Source organism: Echinops telfairi, unplaced genomic scaffold, assembly GCF_000313985.2.
Source record: "Echinops telfairi isolate 266 unplaced genomic scaffold, ASM31398v2 ScPeMD7_1;HRSCAF=3_0, whole genome shotgun sequence".
Classification (NCBI taxonomy): domain Eukaryota; kingdom Metazoa; phylum Chordata; class Mammalia; order Afrosoricida; family Tenrecidae; genus Echinops; species Echinops telfairi.
The window spans coordinates 54363389-54381572 of record NW_022103896.1 but is presented as its reverse complement, the minus strand read 5'-3'; the positions used below and the strand labels follow the sequence as shown (position 1 = coordinate 54381572).

The 18184-nt window shown below is 35.8% G+C and overlaps 1 protein-coding gene across 2 annotated transcripts in view; it reads left to right on the top strand.

Moving 5' to 3' along the window:
* Positions 1 to 18184, top strand: part of LRRCC1 (leucine rich repeat and coiled-coil centrosomal protein 1) — a 41613-nt gene that overhangs the window by 17417 nt on the left and 6012 nt on the right. For both annotated transcript variants that reach the window (XM_045286414.1, XM_004697488.2), the window contains 10 exons: positions 846 to 994; positions 4883 to 5087; positions 5772 to 5911; positions 7292 to 7493; positions 8166 to 8351; positions 8964 to 9138; positions 10576 to 10739; positions 15767 to 15975; positions 16065 to 16202; positions 17623 to 17758. In XM_045286414.1, the coding sequence (XP_045142349.1) occupies positions 846 to 994; positions 4883 to 5087; positions 5772 to 5911; positions 7292 to 7493; positions 8166 to 8351; positions 8964 to 9138; positions 10576 to 10739; positions 15767 to 15975; positions 16065 to 16202; positions 17623 to 17758 (1704 nt within the window). The remainder of the gene's footprint in view (positions 1 to 845; positions 995 to 4882; positions 5088 to 5771; positions 5912 to 7291; positions 7494 to 8165; positions 8352 to 8963; positions 9139 to 10575; positions 10740 to 15766; positions 15976 to 16064; positions 16203 to 17622; positions 17759 to 18184) is intronic.

The following is an 18184-nucleotide window of genomic DNA, read 5'->3' as shown; positions in this document are numbered from 1 at the left end:
TGAGTTTTAGGCTATAAAGGAAATATAAATATAGAAAACCCTTAATTAGATTTCATTAATTTTTTTGTTTGTTTTAGTAATTTAGAAATGTAAAAAATTTGTATGCCTGAGAGGTTTATTATAAGGACAAGTGTATAATGGCTTCTGACTAGTACTTAACTTTAGTCTTTTTCTCATTTTGGGGGTAAAATGGTGCTAGATATCTGAGGCCCTCTTTACTTTTATATTTACTTTATGCTAAAATTTCAAATTACTCTTTCTTAAAGCAATTCCTAAAGTCCTTGTGTCTCAGACCCCATTGACCATTTGAGGAACTCTGTCCCCTCCTTAGACAGATCTTTTACACATAAGACCCAAAGCTTGTATGTCAGTTCAAGGTCTTTGTGAACTTTAATTCTCAGTGTTAGATCAAGACCAGGCAGTACTCTAGACTTAAGACTCATCGATGTATATGTTAATAATTCTCATATTGTAATTTTTAATACAGTCCATTTGTTCTTTTATTTGTTGAAATACTGTTTATATTCTGGATTGTAATAAGTAATATTTTTATATAATGAATGACTTTTTTAAATATTCACATCTTTCATGCTAGTGGGCTTCCTCCTAATCTCAAATTTGGAGACTTTAACATCAAGAGAAATAATTACTGTGACAACTATAATAATAACAACTAACATTTATTGAGTGGTTATTGTATGCCAACACTCTTCTATATGCTTTTCTTAACATTAACTTGTTTATTTCTCACCACAGCCTTTTGCGGTAGTTAATTTTGAAAAAATTGAGGGATTGAAAAGTTAGGTGTAACTTTTCCATGTTTACTGTTCTTTCTTTTCTTTCAGTCTCTTGTTGAACAGCTAGAGCAAGAGAGAGAGAAGAGATGGAAAGCTCAACAAACTGAAAAGAAACTAATGGACTATATCAGTGAATTGCATAAGAATGCGAAAGAAAAGAAAGATGTCCACAGTCTGGCTCTGCTTACCACAGATAGGTAAGGGAAAAGGAAGCCCTCGCACAAAATTACTGAACTTGGAACTTGAAGTTTAAACTCGCCCTAGTTTAAGCTCGATGTAATATAATAAGTTATAATGTCTGTGGCTGTATAGTGGTTTAACCTAAATTTAGAGATTTAGTGGTTTTAGATTTTTATATAAACTAGGGATTTAAGCAAAATTTAATTGAGCTTTCAAACTACTTAAGCTGAGAGTTTTCAGAAGTATGAACAAATCAGATAGCGCCGTAGATGGGCAACTTTCTATAAAATACACATAGTTAATTTTTAGGAATGGCTGGTCATATTCAGCTCTCAGATATTCTTCTATAATGAACTTTAATGCTAGATAGCCTAGATTTTACAAAGGACTTCAAAACGTTTGTTGAAAAATTCCATTATCTTTTCATTTTACTTTTTTCGTGAACTTTTGGAAACCCCTTGTATTAATTTTAGTGCTTTTAGTTGTTACCTTATTCATTTGTCTCCTCTTTTATATGTCCATTCTGTGATACAAATCTTAGTACATTTTGTGAGGATGCCAGACCATTTTCTTTTTTTTTTCCCTTCACTTGCTGTAGGTAACTATTTCTAAATTAAACTTTAGAAAGTAATCAGCGTTTTCCCCAAGTTACCTATTCTTTCTGTCCCTTCTTATCCTTGAATGAATACTAGGTTTTCAGCCTTGGTGTTTGCTGAAAAATAGGTTTGGATAATTGCTATTGTTTCAATTTCTGACCAATTGTGCAATGGATAATTCCCCCTCTAAGATCTTAATTGAATAGTAAGTTGATATATGCCATTCCCTAACCCAATGTCCAGTTTCTGTGAGGCATTTAACCCATAAAAGTTTCTAAAGGCCGAGGTGGCGTCTTCACCCCACTACTTGATTCCCTCATACTCTATACCCACAGGGTTTGAGAAAACAACATACCCCACTTGTAGTAAGTGGAACCCTCTCATTGCGCGTATTTCATTTCTACCATACTTCCTACTGTCTCGTGTTAAATATTCAATATTCTCTGGTAATATTGAGCTTTATTCTTTTGGATTCCAATTTTATCCATAATCCAAACCCTTGGGATTACATTTCTCCAATTCTCATATTGCTGTATGTGCTTTAATAGGAACTCTGTATCTTTGATATCTAACAGAATCTGGTGCCTAAATAGCATTCTGTGAGTATTTATTATCTCAAAAAAAATCTAACTATCTGGCATAGTTTTAATACCTAACATATAAACTCCCATATCTTTATCTGTCCTTTTGACCTCCTTGATGAGCAGACCTGTTCAGCTAATTATTAAAAATGCTTGACTACAATAAACTTTTTAAAAAGCAAAATCCCCCAGCTCATTGCTTGCAAATCAATTCCAACTTGTAGCGATCCTATAGAGCAGAGTAGATCGGCCTATAGGGTTTCCAAAGTGCAATCGCTAAGAAAACTAGCTGCCACGTCTTTCTCCCAAGGAATGGCTGGGGGCTTTGAACTGCCAATCTTTGAGCTAGCAACTCAGGCCTCTAGCCATGACACCATCAGGGCTCCAGGAAGAATCTCAAGTTACGGTATGTCTTGTAGGAAGATTCATTCTGCTCTTTTCTATCATTCCTTTACCTAGTAAATAGTATTCATGTCCAGTCCAGTCATCTACCAATGACAGAAATCTAGGAATCCTTTTTGTCCCCTTCCTTTCTCTTTCTAGTATACAGTAGCCAGTCAGTGTTGATGACTTCCCCTGTCTGTTTCTTAAAATCATGAGTAAATCACAAAGTATTGCTGCTAGGGTTCGGGTATATTCCAAACAAAATGTTTTTAGACATGTTGCATTCATTAGATGGCTGCAGACAAGTTCTTTCAGTATTGCTCTTGTCTTTGGTCTTGTTAAGGGGTTTTCAGAAACAAAAACAAAAAGTCCAACCAGAACTGGCTTCAGAAGGGAATCCTGCTAGGCTAGTTAAATTCAAGGCAGAGAGGTCAGCTCAGATTATGGGGACTGTTATACAAAGGTGATATTGAGAGATTTTTCTCAGATGACATAGGACAATCATGGGGGGTTGTCAAGAAGATTTAAAGCAAAGTACATTGGTGAGAAGATACTAAGAGTTTTTCCCACAAAGGAAAATTTTCCCATTGAGACAATGCACCTGCTCGTTCTTTCAGGGTAGCAGTATCTGTCCTACCAGAACTGCTGGGGCAATCACCCTCTACACCCCATAGCTCTGATCGTGCCCCTGCAGACTTTTTATTGTTTCCATAACTCAAAACTTATAAAGCGAACCCAATTTGAGGACAGATAAATTGCCAAAACTACCATTTTACTGTGGTGTAAACTGAAAAGTTTAGACTTCTTTAGGGAAGGGTTAGAGATGAAAATGCAACCTTTCGAAATGTATAGACCTTGATTGAGGATATGTTGAGAAATAATAGCTTCCTATTGTGATAATTTTGTTTAATAAAGGTGTCTGATTTCACAGCAATACTTTTTGACTTACTTTCCAGTGTTAAAACTGATAGTCATATCCCACAATGGTTATCTTTCTCTTTTTATATCCCTTTTCTCTTGTTAAAGTATTGCTGTAGCTCTATTTCTCTATAACCTTTCTGTCCCTGTGTCCCGTATAATCCACAGATACAATCCCAAACTCTTTTTATATAGAGCATGCCAAACGACTTGAGAGAGGGAACGCAGTGAAACCAGTTTGGATGTTCTCAAAGGCAAGGGGAAAGATGGTAAGGACAAGAATTAGAGAAAGGGATTATAATATAGAATTTGATGTGCATAAATGTTTTTTAAATATGCCTTCGACATTACAGTAGGTATATGAGTCATTAGAAGGGCTGCTTCGTAATTCCTTCAGGTGGCTGTGTGTGCAGGTCAGTGTCCTCTTTCAAACACTAGACTTGTATCATTCCACACTGCCTCTCTGTCAGTTCCCTGCTGCTCAAGTCCTTTCAGTCAGTGAGCCCCTTCCAGGCCTCCTGCCATCTTCAGTGGACTGTCATCGGCCCACAAAGCAGCTCTTTCAGAGGTTTATCTTGCAGGAACCCTAGTTCCAATCTGCTTTGCTCCAGGCTCTTCTTGAAGTTCCTTATTCACTCACCCAATCTCTATGGGGTTGACTGTTCACATGAGGAAGCTCCTTGTCGATTTCAAAGCATGGTCCAGCCAGGAAAACCACAAATTCACCAATCCCCTTAGTGGACCTCAAATGGTTCAGTGCTGTGTTGTGGTTTTACCCATCACCTTTCTGAGCAGTGAATGGACTCATCCCTGAAAAGTTGAGGAAGCAGACCAATCACAGAGCAGAATGCAGGCCAGAGCCTAAAAGACCATATATGAGAAGCCCATAGCATCGCACTATCCTTCTCAAGCTGCTGAACCAACATCCCTTTCTGCTTAAGCTAGTTCAGACTTTTCCATTGTCCCAGAGTTCTCACTAATACAAAACTGGAATTGTTACTTGTAGTAGTCGATGTCAGTGTCATGTAGCTATTCGGTCACATGGCTTTATAAATGTTCCCTCTGCTACCTAACTGAGCTCTATAAAGGTAGAGGCTATGTTTTACTCATCTTATTTTTACGCTACAACACAATGCCCCAAACAAAGTAGGTACTCAGTAAAACTTTGCTGTCAGTTAATAAAGTTTAGATAAAAGCGTAATTAATTAATGTAGACTCTTTTCTCCTTTTGGTTCCAAAAGTTTCAGGGGTGGGAAAAAGTATGTTACATTGTTTTTCAGCCATTTAGTTTTACTTAGAGGTTGACACATGCCCCAAATCTTTTCTCTCTCCTGTAAGCTGTAACGTAAATTTAGCATATATATTCAAAATTACGTCATTGTTATATGGCTCAAATACTTAAAGTTACATTTGATTTTTATTTCAGACTAAAAGAAATTATTTTTAAGGAGAGGAATGCCAAAGTACAACTCGAAGTTATGGTTCACACACTTCAGAATGAAATTAAAAAACTAACTGTTGAATTGCTTAAAGCGAGAGATCAACAAGAAGGTCACCTTAGAGACTTAAGAACCCTGGAAAAGGCATTAGAGAAATTGGAGAGGCAAAAGGTTCATCAGCAGGTGGCTCAGGTATTTCTCCATTTTAATATGTCCACATGGATTAGCACAAATTCATAGTTTCTGTCTTGATACAAATTATACCATTATAGCAACCCTAAAAGGTGCTGAGCTATGTAGAAAGGCACCCTGGCATAGCAGTTTGACTTGTGAAATGATTTCTAAAGTTAAGCTTCTGGTGCTTGTACAAAGTAATTGCAAAAGAAATTGGTAGAAAGGGTGGTTGGTTGTTAGGTTTGATTTTTGAGAGAGCTTTTTGTTTTTAATCTGGAAGTTCGAAACCACCAGATGCTGTGTGGGACAAAGACAAAGAAGGGGCTTTCTACTCCCATAAAGAGTTACAGTTGCTGAAACTCACTGGGGCAGTTCTACCCTGTCTTAAAGGGTCACTGAGCCAGCATCAACTTGGCAGTGAGTTTGATTGGATTTTGTTTTGGAGTGCTGGGAAATCTTTAATATCGTGCTTTCTGAATGGAAATATTCATGAGATCTTTCTGATGCCCGTAAGCAGTGAAGAGAGGTGTTTAATGGTCGCAACGTTGTGCTTTGTGTGACCTCAGCACCGTTGGTTGGCTAAACTTTGGAATAGTCACCAGTTTCTGTCATTTATAGAAAGCAACTTTGTTTTGGAAACTGGCATAAAAATAGAAGCAGGAATGTTTTCTTATCTAAATACTGTAATTGTGTTTTACTTAGAGAAGACTTATCGAAGAGGTAGAGCTCAAAGCTTCAGCTGCTGATAGAGAAATAAACCTACTTAGAAATTCCCTTCATCAAGAAAAGGAAAAATTGCAACAGCTTCATGAACTTTTTGCAGTGAAAGAACAAGAACATAGGTAAATAAAATATATGAGAAATATCTTTAAGTAGAAAAAGACGGTTACTATCCCCATCCCACCCATCCTAAAACTAGATTGTGGTTGAGCAATGGTGTGGTTAAGTCTTGACATGATTAACTCATAGAAAATGACTTATGTATATTTATTACAATCAGTCCTACAGTAAGAATTATTGTCCTAAACACAAAAAGATAACTATACTGACAATTTGTTTGTTTTTTTGGTTTTGTTTTCCCTCAAAAGTCTTTAGGTATTGTGACACTGAGTTTATTTGCATAACCCTAAACTAAATCAAAAGTTGCTCATTATACATAGAAAAAAATGTTTGAACTGATTGCCACATCGCCACAATAAATTAATTTGCATCCTTTATCCCCGTGAAGCACACTTTTTTTGTAAAGGGCTAAATGGTAAATATTTTAGGCTTTGCAGATCATATTTTTCTGTCACTGCAGCGCAAAATTGCCAAAGATAATACTTAAATGCAAAGACAAGAGGGTATGCTTTCATTTATTTACTCCCCCAAATCAATAAAACCATTTGCAAAGAAAGATGATAAGCTAGATTTCAGACCCCTGCTCTTTAGAGTCTCTGGTAATTTGAATGCTTCATGCTTAATGTCTACTTAATGCCATACAGTTGAGTTGTGTGATTGCCATGGGTTACTTGTATTTGTTTCTAAAGTTCTTTTGGTTTTGAACATACCTCAGTTAAATTTTTACTTTATAAATTATATTTTAATGTTTTGGGAACGTGTGTGTCATAGTATAGTTGGGTGAGATAACTTAAAACAGAGAGAAATAATCACAAAAATTCTAGGATTTTTGCACTTAAAGTTTGCTTCACAAATGTCTTTTAAGCTCCTTTTTTTAAAAAAAAAGCTTGAAATAGTAAATTTTGCTTTTTGGAAGAATCTTAATACATTCTTATTTAATTTTTTTAATTGGCCTTATATCAAAAGATTGATACTTTCACACTTTAAGTGAGCTTTTCTTTTAAACAACCACCCAGCCCAAGTCAGACTATATTTATTGTGTGTCAAAGACTTCACCAAAGTAGAAGACAACGTGAAGCAGAATTTGACTTCTGCAAGTGCACCTAAAGTGTCAGAGCCACAGACTGATTCCGCACGGTCTTAGTGAAGCTTCAGATTTGACGTGCTTCACTTATTCTCCTCAACATCCGCTATACAATCACAGAACTAACTATTTTTGTTTTAACTACAGTACCATACCCAGTTTCTGTGCTTAAAACAATGGAGTTGATCTTAATTTTCACAGCAGTAAATATAGAATATTTAAGAATGATTTAAAGACCTTGAACTTTTTCCTTTTCAGGTGGCCGCATCCTGTGACTTGTATTTGTTTCTTGTTCCAGGAAAGAACTTGAAACCAGGGACATTTTTAGTGAAGCTGACTTCCAGGATGCCTTAGCGAAAGAAATATCCAAACGAGAGAGCAAGCATGAGAAAGATATAAAAGAATACCAAGAGAAAATTGAACTGTTAATACAGCAGTATATGGATTTAGAAGATGAATTCCGAATTGCTCTGACTGTTGAAGCCAGAAGATTTAAAGATGTAAGAATTGGCATGTAGCTCTTTATTGAGAACAGAATTGGCAAGATATCATTTGATTAGAATCCTGGTTCTATTTACATATTGGCCAGTTGTCCTTAGGCAAATTACTAGTACAATTACAAGACCAAATATTATAAGAGCACTGGAATAGGGATTGGGAAACCTGAATTCCCTCCCGTCACACAGTTGGTAAGTTAAGGCCGTTGGTCTAAATCTCAAGTAGCCATGGCTGCATTGTGGGGTAAGCTGTAAGCTGCTAACTGCAAAGTGAGCTGTTCAAGACCATCAATCACTTCGAAGGAGAAAATGGGGCCTTTTACTCCCGTGAAGATTTATAGTCTCAGAAACCCATAGAGCCAGTTCAAGTCTGTTTTGTAGAGTCAGTGAGTCAGTGATTACCTGGTAGTGAGTTTTGGTTTGGGGCCAAATGTGACCCTCTTTCTGTTTTTTTGTAAATAAAATTGTACTGGAACACAGTCTTGGGCATTTGTTGACATATTGTCTGTGACTGCTTTTGCTTTGGGTTCTAAGAGTTGAATAAATTATTCCTGAATTTTATTCTTTGGCTAAAACTGAAATCATAAAATTGAAAGAAATTAAAACTTTTTTCCAGAAAGATGTTTTCTAAAATATTTGGAAAACTGCTATTTATAATGTAATTTTGAAATATAGGTTAAAGATGGTTTTGAAAATGTTGCAACAGAATTAGCGAAGAGCAAACATGCTCTTGTTTGGGCTCAACGAAAGGAAAATGAATCTTCCTCTTTAATTAAAGATCTGACCTCTATGGTAAAGGAGCAAAAAACAAAACTTGCAGAAGTTTCCAAATCGAAGCAGGAAACAGCTGCAAATTTACAGGTAAGACTTTGTAACATTATAATTCCTTTCTTACATTTTATATTATTTTTTGAAGTGTGTTTTAATTATAGGAGCACGCGAAATGAACTTCTAAATGGTAGTAGTTATGATGTTGTATTGAGAAATGTAATTTAAATAGGAACTCAAACCCATGACTTCACAGATAATAATTGTTATGCTAAAATAGTATTTAAATAATCAATTAAAAATATATTTGGTAAATAGATACGTTAGATAGCAAAATTTAATGTATTTATTGCTGTCGTCTCTGTTTTAAATATTACTGCTGTTTTACCCAAGATAACTTACTGAAAGAAGCAGTCACATTGGCATAAATGCTTATTGAGAAATTTGGGGTATGACACATTGCAGTTGTTCCTTTTAAGAAATTAGCATAAATGTTAAAGCAAATGTATTAAATTGTGATTTTTTACTGCTCTCGTGTCCACTTAGCTTTAATTTAGAAAAGTAAAACTTTTTCTGTTATAAAATTTGAGAACATTTACATTGTATGTGTTTAAATAAAATATTTTCTCAAAATGCAAATAAATTTAGAAACTGAAAGAACATTTAAACTTTGCACTATTTACTTTTCACCTTTGCGGGGTACAGAATCAGATCAATACTCTCGGCCTTCTGATTGAAGACGACAAGCAGAAGAGTATTCAAATAGAGCTTCTCAAGCAGGAGAAGGTCCAGCTGATCTCGGAGCTCGCGGCCAAGGAGTCACTCATTCACGGCTTGCGGACAGAAAGAAAAGTGTGGGGACAGGAGCTGGCCCAGCAGGGTAAAAGCCTCACTCAAGGGAAAGTCGCCCTTGGTTATTATACAACGATAGAGAAGGAGCAGCTTAACTCCGTCTAGAGATGCCAGAACGGTTTTTCTAATGGAGGCAGCTCTGGTTCTGAAAGAATAAATATACATTTGAAAACCAAGCAGGAATGATGTGCCTCTTATCCAGTGGGAAATTGTTACAGCAGCCAACAAGTTATAGCCCTGATTTATTTTTTTGTTTTCTTTCCAGTATAACTTGGCTGAAGATATAATACCTTTCCAAAGTTGTTGGAAATATTTTTTTATATCGTGATTTTAGATTCTTTAAGTAGTATCTAGAAACTCATAGTTTTCTTCAGATATTTGCAACATACATCCTATTTTGCAGGCAGAAATGTAAACTAATGTAGGGGTAAAAATCATTTCAGAGAATCCTCAACCTCATTCTCTTTCCTAGCACTTAAAGCCAGAGATGTCCACTATAGTATGGCATTTTACATACTTTAAAGAGAGTAGGCCACTGGAGATCCCCTTGCAGAGGGGTCTCGGGGAGGAGATGAGCCAGTCAGGGTGTGATGTAACAATGATGAGAAATACAACTTTCCTCTAGTTCCTAAAGGTTTCCTCCCCGCTCCCACTACCATGACTCAAATTTGACCTTGCAAGTCGGGCTAAACCATAGAATGTACACTGGTACAGATAGGAACTGAAAATACAGGGAATACAGGGTGGATGAGCCCTACAGGACCAGTGGTGTGAGTGGCAAAACAGGGAGGGTAAAGGAAGAGTGGGTAGGAAAGAGGGAACCGATTACAAGGAACTATATGTGACCTCCTCCCTGGGGGACAGACAACCGAAAAGTGGGTGAAGGGAGACGTCGGACAGGGCAAGATATGACAAAATAACAATTTATAAACTATCAAAGGCTCTTGAGGGAGGAGGGAGGGAAGAGGGAGGGGAAAAATGAGGACCTAATGCCAGGGGCTTGAGTGCAGAGGAAATGTTTTGGGAGTGATGAGAGCGATGAATGTACAGATGCACTTTGCACAGTTGATGAGTGTGTGGATTGTGATGAGAGTTGTGTGAGCCCCTAATGAAATGATTAAAAAAAAAAAAGATTTCAAATTGCTAGATGTTAGCCCTATTGTAGTCTTGCTCAATTTGTTCATTCCTTATAGGAATTTTTAATATACTTTTGTTTATTAAAAAGGCATAACATGATCAGATATTTTATGTCTTGAGTTTTTTGGTCTTTTGATTTATGATTTTAGTGTGTTGAGTAACCACAGCTCTTTAAAAGGTCTGTTTGTTCTCTTTTCTCTTTTTATTATAGTTTGTTTGTTTAGGGTATTGTTTTCTATTTTTAAGCACTGTTTAAATTAGATTTTCATAAAATACAAAACTTACAGCATCTCTTAAAAGTCCATTGCTGACAGTGTTTGTTTCTTAGGTGCTACTCTGGCCCAAAATCGTGGAAATTTAGAAGCCAAAGTTGAAAATTTATGTAGAGAGAATGAAACTCTTCGAAAGACAAATGAGCGTGATTGTGATGCTTTAAGAATTAAAAGCAAAATTATAGATGACCAAACCGATACCATCAGGAAATTGAAAGATGTAAGTTTGACTTTTTACTTCGGTAAAAGAGCAAATGGGGTGGGGTGAGAAAATGGGCAACTTGGAAATCAGTGCAGTAATCCAAAGTATCCGAAATGTATATGAGTCAATGATTTCTACCTGTTTTCAAAGTACTATGTATTTATTTGTTCACATGAATTGAATTTTACGTCAAAAATTTATGGAGAATTTTTCTATATGTCCCTCTGAAACTATTTGGAAATACTTGGTGTCAATACAGGATTCGAAAATCAACATTTTGTACATTTACTCTTTTTAAAAGGTGGTTCAGGTGGTTAAATATTTGGTTGCTAACTGAAAGATTGGTGGTTCAAATCCATCTAGGAGGAGACCTTGAATCGGCTTCCATAAAGATTGTAACCAAGGAAACCCTGTGGCATAGTTCTGCCCTGTCACCTGTGGTCACCAGGAGCAGAAAACACCACAACAGTACCCAACAACAGCAGCTCTTACAAGACATTTTTTATTATCATCCAGTACTGTTGAATCCTTTCTCAAAATTGTGGCAAAATCTATTCCACATTGAAGAAGTGAGAAAGAGATGGTGGCTTCCCAGGGAAATCTCTTTTTCAATTTAGCCTTTCAAAATAATTCTAACAGGACCATTGGGGTTTTTTGTTTGTTTGGGTTTTTTTAATCGTTTTTAGGGGCTCATACAACTCTTTTTTTTTGCTCATACAACTCTTATCACAATCCATACATCCATCCATTGTGTAAAGCACATCTGTACATTCATTGCCCCGGGACCATTTGTTTAGAAGTATCTTCCTAGAGAGTTATCTTGGGCACTGAATCAAATTTGAATTTCAAAACTTTCTCCAAGATTTTACCTCTTAATTTGAAAATAACCAAGGAAAAGGAATTCAGAAAGCTTCCAATTAGGCTATTCAGCTGTAAAGTTAGTGACGTCCTCTACCTCAGTAGGTTTATGTTGTTGTTGTTGTTGTTTTTAATTGGTTTCAAGACACTCTTTGAAAACTTTAACCAATTTCAGGAAATAGACGTGTGTAAGTCCAGGTAGACTAGAGAAACAAATTCATGAACGCTCATGTATATAAGAAAGAGGTTTATATAAAGGGTAATTATACATTAAGAAAGCATCCCAACCCAGTCCAGTCCAAGCCCTTAAGTCCAATATTAGCCCATATGTCCAATACAGATCTATAAAGTCATCTACTGATACTGAATGCAGGGAGATCACAGGCCAGTGAGTGCAAAGTCAGTGGCGGTAGAAGCATCTCAGCACTGGCAGGGGTCTGTATGCGCCTCCTCCAATTCCCAGGGCTGCATCAGGGTAGGTCCATGTGGCTTCTCCTCAGGGATGTCTAGCAGGATGGGAGCCAAGAGAGAAATTGTCTCCTGCCTCCAAGGAGGAAAATTAGGACTTCCCATAATTCTCAGAAGACCATGCCCACACAGAGGCCTTATTAGCTATGATCTGATTGACAGACTAGACTCCACCCCTTCATTAGTAATCTTTACTAATTGATACCAGATTATATAACTACCATCACATGTATTACTTTATTTATAGCTAAGTGTAAGCCATCAATGCTAGAAGTGTGTTTCAGTAAACACTTACATTGATGTTTGCTTACTTGAAGTTTCAATATCAATATCTTCAAATTTTCAAAAATAACTCATATACAAGCTATACTGAACGTTATTGGTTTTTTTAATAAATCATTTTATTGGGGGCTTTTACAGCTCTTATACAATCCATATATCAATTGTATCAAGCACATTTGTACATATATTGCCATCATTATTTCTAAAACATATTTTTTCTACTTGAGCCCTTGGTATCAGCTCCTTTTCTCCCCCCTTCTCCCCCCATCCCTTTACTGAAAGTTATTGTTGAAATATTTGTGTGTGTGTTGAAATATTTTAACAATGTGTTTTTTGTTGTTTTCAAATCTAACAGTGAGGGAAAGGCGTGCTCATTGTTTAGGGGGACACAGCTTCTGTTAAGAATGATAGAAATAAAAAAATAATAAAAAGAATGATAGAAATAGATAATGGTTATAGTTTAACAATAGTTGAAATTGTTGAGTGGAGACCCAAAGCCCATCTGTAGGCAACTGCACACCCCCTTGCTGAAGGGTCGCGGGGAGGAGATGAGCCAGTCAGGTTCCAGGGTATCAACGGTGAAACATGCAACTTTCCTCTGCTTCTTAAATGCTTCCTCCCCCCACTATCATGATCCCAATTCTACCTTACACATCTGGCTATCCCATAGAATGTGCATTGGTACAGATAGGAACTGGAAAGACAGGGAATCCTGGACAGATGACCCCTTCGGTGGAGGGAAGGTGGGGTAGAAAGGGGAAACCAATTACAAGGATCTACGTATAACCTCCTCCCTAGGGGATGGACAACAGAAAAGGGAGACGTCGGACAGTGTAAGATATGACAAAATAATAATTTATAAATTATCAAGGGTTCATGAGGACGGGGGACTGGGGAGGGAGGGGGAGAAATGAGGAGCTGATATTAAGGGCTGAAGTAGAAAGTAAATGTTTTGAGAATGATTATGGTAGCAAATGTACAGATGTGCTTGACACAATGGATGGATGTATGGATTGTGATAAGAATTGTATTAGCCCCCAATAAAATGTTCTAAAAAAATAGTTGACATTGTTAAGGTCATTGAACAATACATGTGTTGAAGGGTAAAATAATGAATATTGTATTAAATATTTACAAGAATTCTTTTGTTTTTTACCTAGTCAAGCAGATTATCTTTTGAATGAAGCAAGATTTGTGATTTGCATTCAAACCTTGCAGAGCAAAACATAATGATACTCGGAGAATAGTTTATTCAGTATTTTTGATATAATTGACTACTTCTATGGTAACTTTTGTGGCCTATTATCTCTGAATAGTTTGGGAATATAGTCATAGTAGTAAATGACCCAAACCAAACCTACTGCTGCCTAGTCACAGCAACAACAAACACGCTGCCATTGAATTGGCCAACCCTATTGGAAAGAGTAGCACTGTGACTTAAGAAACTGTCAATCTTCCCAGGAGCAAGTAGCCTCATCTTTTCTCCCAGCAAGCAGTTGATGGGTTTGAACTACTGACTTCATTTTTAACAGCCCAATGCCCAGTCCACAGTCTTCATAGCAATTTTACATTCTCCAATACTTACTGCCATGGAGTTGAATTGGCCTTCTGGGTTTTCAAAGCTGTAAATAATTCATGGGGAACAGTAAGTTTCATCTTGTACCCACAGGGTTGCTAGTGATCTTAGACTGCTACCCTAAAGGATAAAACTGCTCCACAGGGCTTTCCAAAGGCTGTAAATCTGTATCGAACCACTGATTTCATCTCCTGGGGAACTGCTGGGGACATTTCAGTTAGCAGCCCAGCACTTACCACCAAGGATTCTAGGGAATGAACAGTGAAACCAAAAAGAAATGCGTTTGGCTCTTCAATTTTGCATCTTTTACAAATTTTTTCAACCCAGCATCGATGAAAGTGCATATCTTAAAAAAATTTTATTTTCAAGTTAGTACATTTACTTTAAAGAAAATTGCCTCAGCCTCAAAGAATCATGATGGTTTCCAAGTAATAACATAATATTCAAAGATAATTGCACACAGTTATCTTCAGGAGTAATTTCATCATAACTAATACCTAAAAGTAAATGTCTAATCTGTAAAATTAATTGGAAGTTTGATGTTTTCAAGTAAACTGATTGTGTTAGCTTGTAATAAATTAGTGTTTTTTTGGTGTTGGGTTTTGTTCGTTCATTTGTTTCCTCCCTTTCCTCATTTCAGTACTTTTCCCATATATATGCTTCACAAGATTTTCTGATGCTGTGATAGTCATTTTTTATTGATATATTTACTAAATAAGAAATATTTTTGTAGCCTTTGTGACTGTCTGATTATACATATCAGGACTGCTCATGTATGCATTACAGAGACAGAGAAGCCTTTAGAGAAACTAAACACTTGTAATTTTAATTCAAATTTGCTCCAAACTAGAAGACATCCTGAATCTTTGCTTAGGATTTTAAGAACAAAAGAGACAAAAGTATTGAAATACAAAAGTAATATCCTAAAAGATATAGGATATTCTTTAAACATTAACGTGTCTAAATATCCCACATAAGTTTTAATGACTTGCAAATAGCATCTAAGATCATTTTGGCCTTTTTTAATTTTCTTCTGGTTTTCATTGTACAAAGATAACAATGAGAGTTAAAAAAAAAAAGCACAAAAAAGAGTGTCATTAAAAATCATGGAATTTGTCCACAAACTTTTTAGAGCCCTCTTGTAGAATAAACTCTGTCTTGTAGAACAGAAAGTAGAATTTTTTAAATGAGGGAATGTAAAGCTTGCTACATTTTAATAGTGATGAGGGTAAACTTTATTTTAAATTTAAAATGTTTACTCATCCCCTAATGAAAGAAATACTTCTTTACACATCAGAAATAGCAATAGAGTTTCCGCGCAGTGGGAGAGCAGCCTTTGGCACAGCACAATTAGCTGCCTGGTGTTTTCTTTCTACGTTTGTCATGAAACTGAAGATAATCCTTCAAATGCTAAATTAGAATGCTGAATGCTTTTCAAACTTTTAAACACCTTTCTTGAGGTATTTCATACTGTTTTATTTTCCTTCTCCCCCCTCTGTGGTTGATAATTAATGCAGTGGAATAAAAATTATAAGAGGACAAAGATTCGCTTATTCATAATGCCTTTCTTTTTAATCATTTTATTAGGGGCTCATACAACTCTTATCACAATCCATACACACATCAATTGTGTAAAGCGCATTTGTATATTCATTGCCCTCATCATTCTAAACATAATGCCTTTTATACATAGTATTGGAATGTTTTGAATTGGTAACAATTTAAATTGTTAGGAAAATCTTTTCTCAATACTGAGGAAGTGTTTTAATTTGTAGTTTTTATAATCATATTTTAAAATATCTAATAAACTAGAAAATAAGACATTTAGAATTAGTAAAACTAAAGTACTGTTTTTTTTAAGTGTTTACAGGAAAGAGATGAAGACATTAAAACATTACAAGAAAAAATTTCCGAAATACAGAGATGTGCACAGGAACAACTTGAGGAAAAATCTTCACAACTAGATATTGTGATCGAGAAATTAGAAAGACACAATGAAAGAAAAGGATTGCTGAAACAACAGTTGAAAGAAAAGGAAGAAGAGCTTGAAGAAATTAGAAATGCTTATAGGTACCAGCACAGTTCTCCACTAACATAAGATACAGTTCAATTAATACTTATATTCAGTTTTATTTTAAAATTATTTCTTCTCATATTAGTACACTCAATCAGAAGTGGCAAAATAAAGGAGAACTTCTAAGTCTTCTTGAAGTGCAAGTAAAGGAAGTGAAGGAAAAATTTGAAACCAAGGAAAGGAAACTTAAGGAGGAAAGAGACAAAAGTATTGAAATACAAAAGTAAGTAATACACTAAAGAATGTAGGCTGTCTTTTCAATAAAACTGAATTAGGATGGATGAGATACAGATGAAGAATGAAAAACAAGCTAAAAATCATGTAGGACATATTTGTATGGTAAGTACTTTAATTCCACCCATGAGAAATACAGTAGAGGTGGTATCTTCCATGGTGTTTAGTGGTTAGGAGATCAAACTGATAATCAAACTGCTTGGGACCAGTTCTGCAGCTGAACTGAGGAATTGAACATAACATTTAATGAACTATTTAATCTCTCTTTATTCTAAAGTCTTATCTATAAAATGACGATAATAGTTCCTGCCTTAACTGTTTGATGCAAATTTTAAACGTGTGTGTGTGTGTGTGTGTCTGTGTGTGTCTGTGAGAGAGAGAGAAATACCTATTGGAAAATTTTCTGAGATGAAATAATTTCTATATGAGTACTTTGTTTTTATTCTTGTTTTCAATCTCTGAATGGAAACAGCTAGTGATAATCATGTATGTTGCATGTGGAGTTTAGAACATCCATTTACTACCAGGAGCAGTGAAGGCAAGAGGCCAGAGCAAGCCTAGGTATCTGTTAGTGGGCACCTTAGGACAAGCTGAGGTTAAGGTCTAATTCTAAAGAGGCAAAAGGAAATGTTCTCCTAGCTGCTAATGTATAGAGCTCATGAAATACTGTAGGTGACATAAAGGTTTTGCTTATAAATTATATAACTAGGCTTGTTAAATCTTTTTATAAATCTGAGCTACCTTGACTAACATAAGTGGGTTTCAGAAAGTTTGTGGAAAACTGGAACGAAAAGAAAATGAAAATTTTCTATGAAATTTTTAAAGCCCCTTTGCAGCATGCATTAATGATTAAATAATTAATTAATGGTTCATTCTCATTGTCAATAATAAATCCAAAACCAAAGAAATCGTTTTTTGACTCGATAATTTTAGCAGTAAATTTTGAGACTCCTGTTTACTTTGTTTTGTCTATTACTGATTAACCAAGGCAAAAATCGGAAGTCTTAAGACTATCCAGTAAAAAAATTTTTTTAAGAAAAAAGACTATCCAGTATACACTTTTCAAATTATTATGCATTTGCAAATTCAAGGAGAATAAACTGGTAGTTAACCCCTGTGAAGGGACTTGCTAAGTATAGCCTTACTCGTAAAGCAAATGGGGCGACAGGATCCTCTCATTTTCACAGGGTGAAAGTGCAGTAAGCTCCGATGATGTGACCTTGGCTTGGTCCTACTTTTTTCCTAATAGATTCTGCTAGATATGAACTACTTATATGTTTGCTTGCCCTATGTAATTAGCCCTTTGCTAACTTCTTAATATGAGTTATGTTTCCATTAAAGTATGAATGTAAGAGCTGCCATCTGAAAAGAAAAAGCATTCTAATTAGTATTGTTTGTTTGCTTTTGAGGAATGCACTAGAAAAGCTTCATAGTATGGATGATGCCTTTAAAAAACAAGTTGATGCAATTGCTATGGCTCATCAAAACGAAATATTACAACTATCAAATGAAAAACAGAAGTACCTTGAATCTGCGAATGAGAAGGTAGCATAAGTAAAGTGCCTCTGGCGTTGATAAGATTGCATTTTACAGTAAATACTATTTTTGAGAATTTTAAAGGAAAAGCGTGATCTGACAATCATGAAAACAGGTCAGAATGTAATGCTGAGGTTCATTGTAGAACATAATTCTAATGAACCCAGAATAGCACTTTGACTCTGGTGTGTACTTTCCCATGATGTCTGGATTCAAAAACTCTCATATTTCTTTTTTTTTAATTTATCACTTTTTAATCATCTTATTAGGGGCTCATAAAACTCTTATCACAGTCCATACATACATCAATTGTGTAAAGTACATTTGTACATTCATTGGCCTCATCATTCTCAAAACATTTGCTCTCCACCTAAGCCCCTGGCATCAGCTCCTCATTTTTTCTCCTCCCTCCCTCCCGACTCCCCCCTCCCTCAT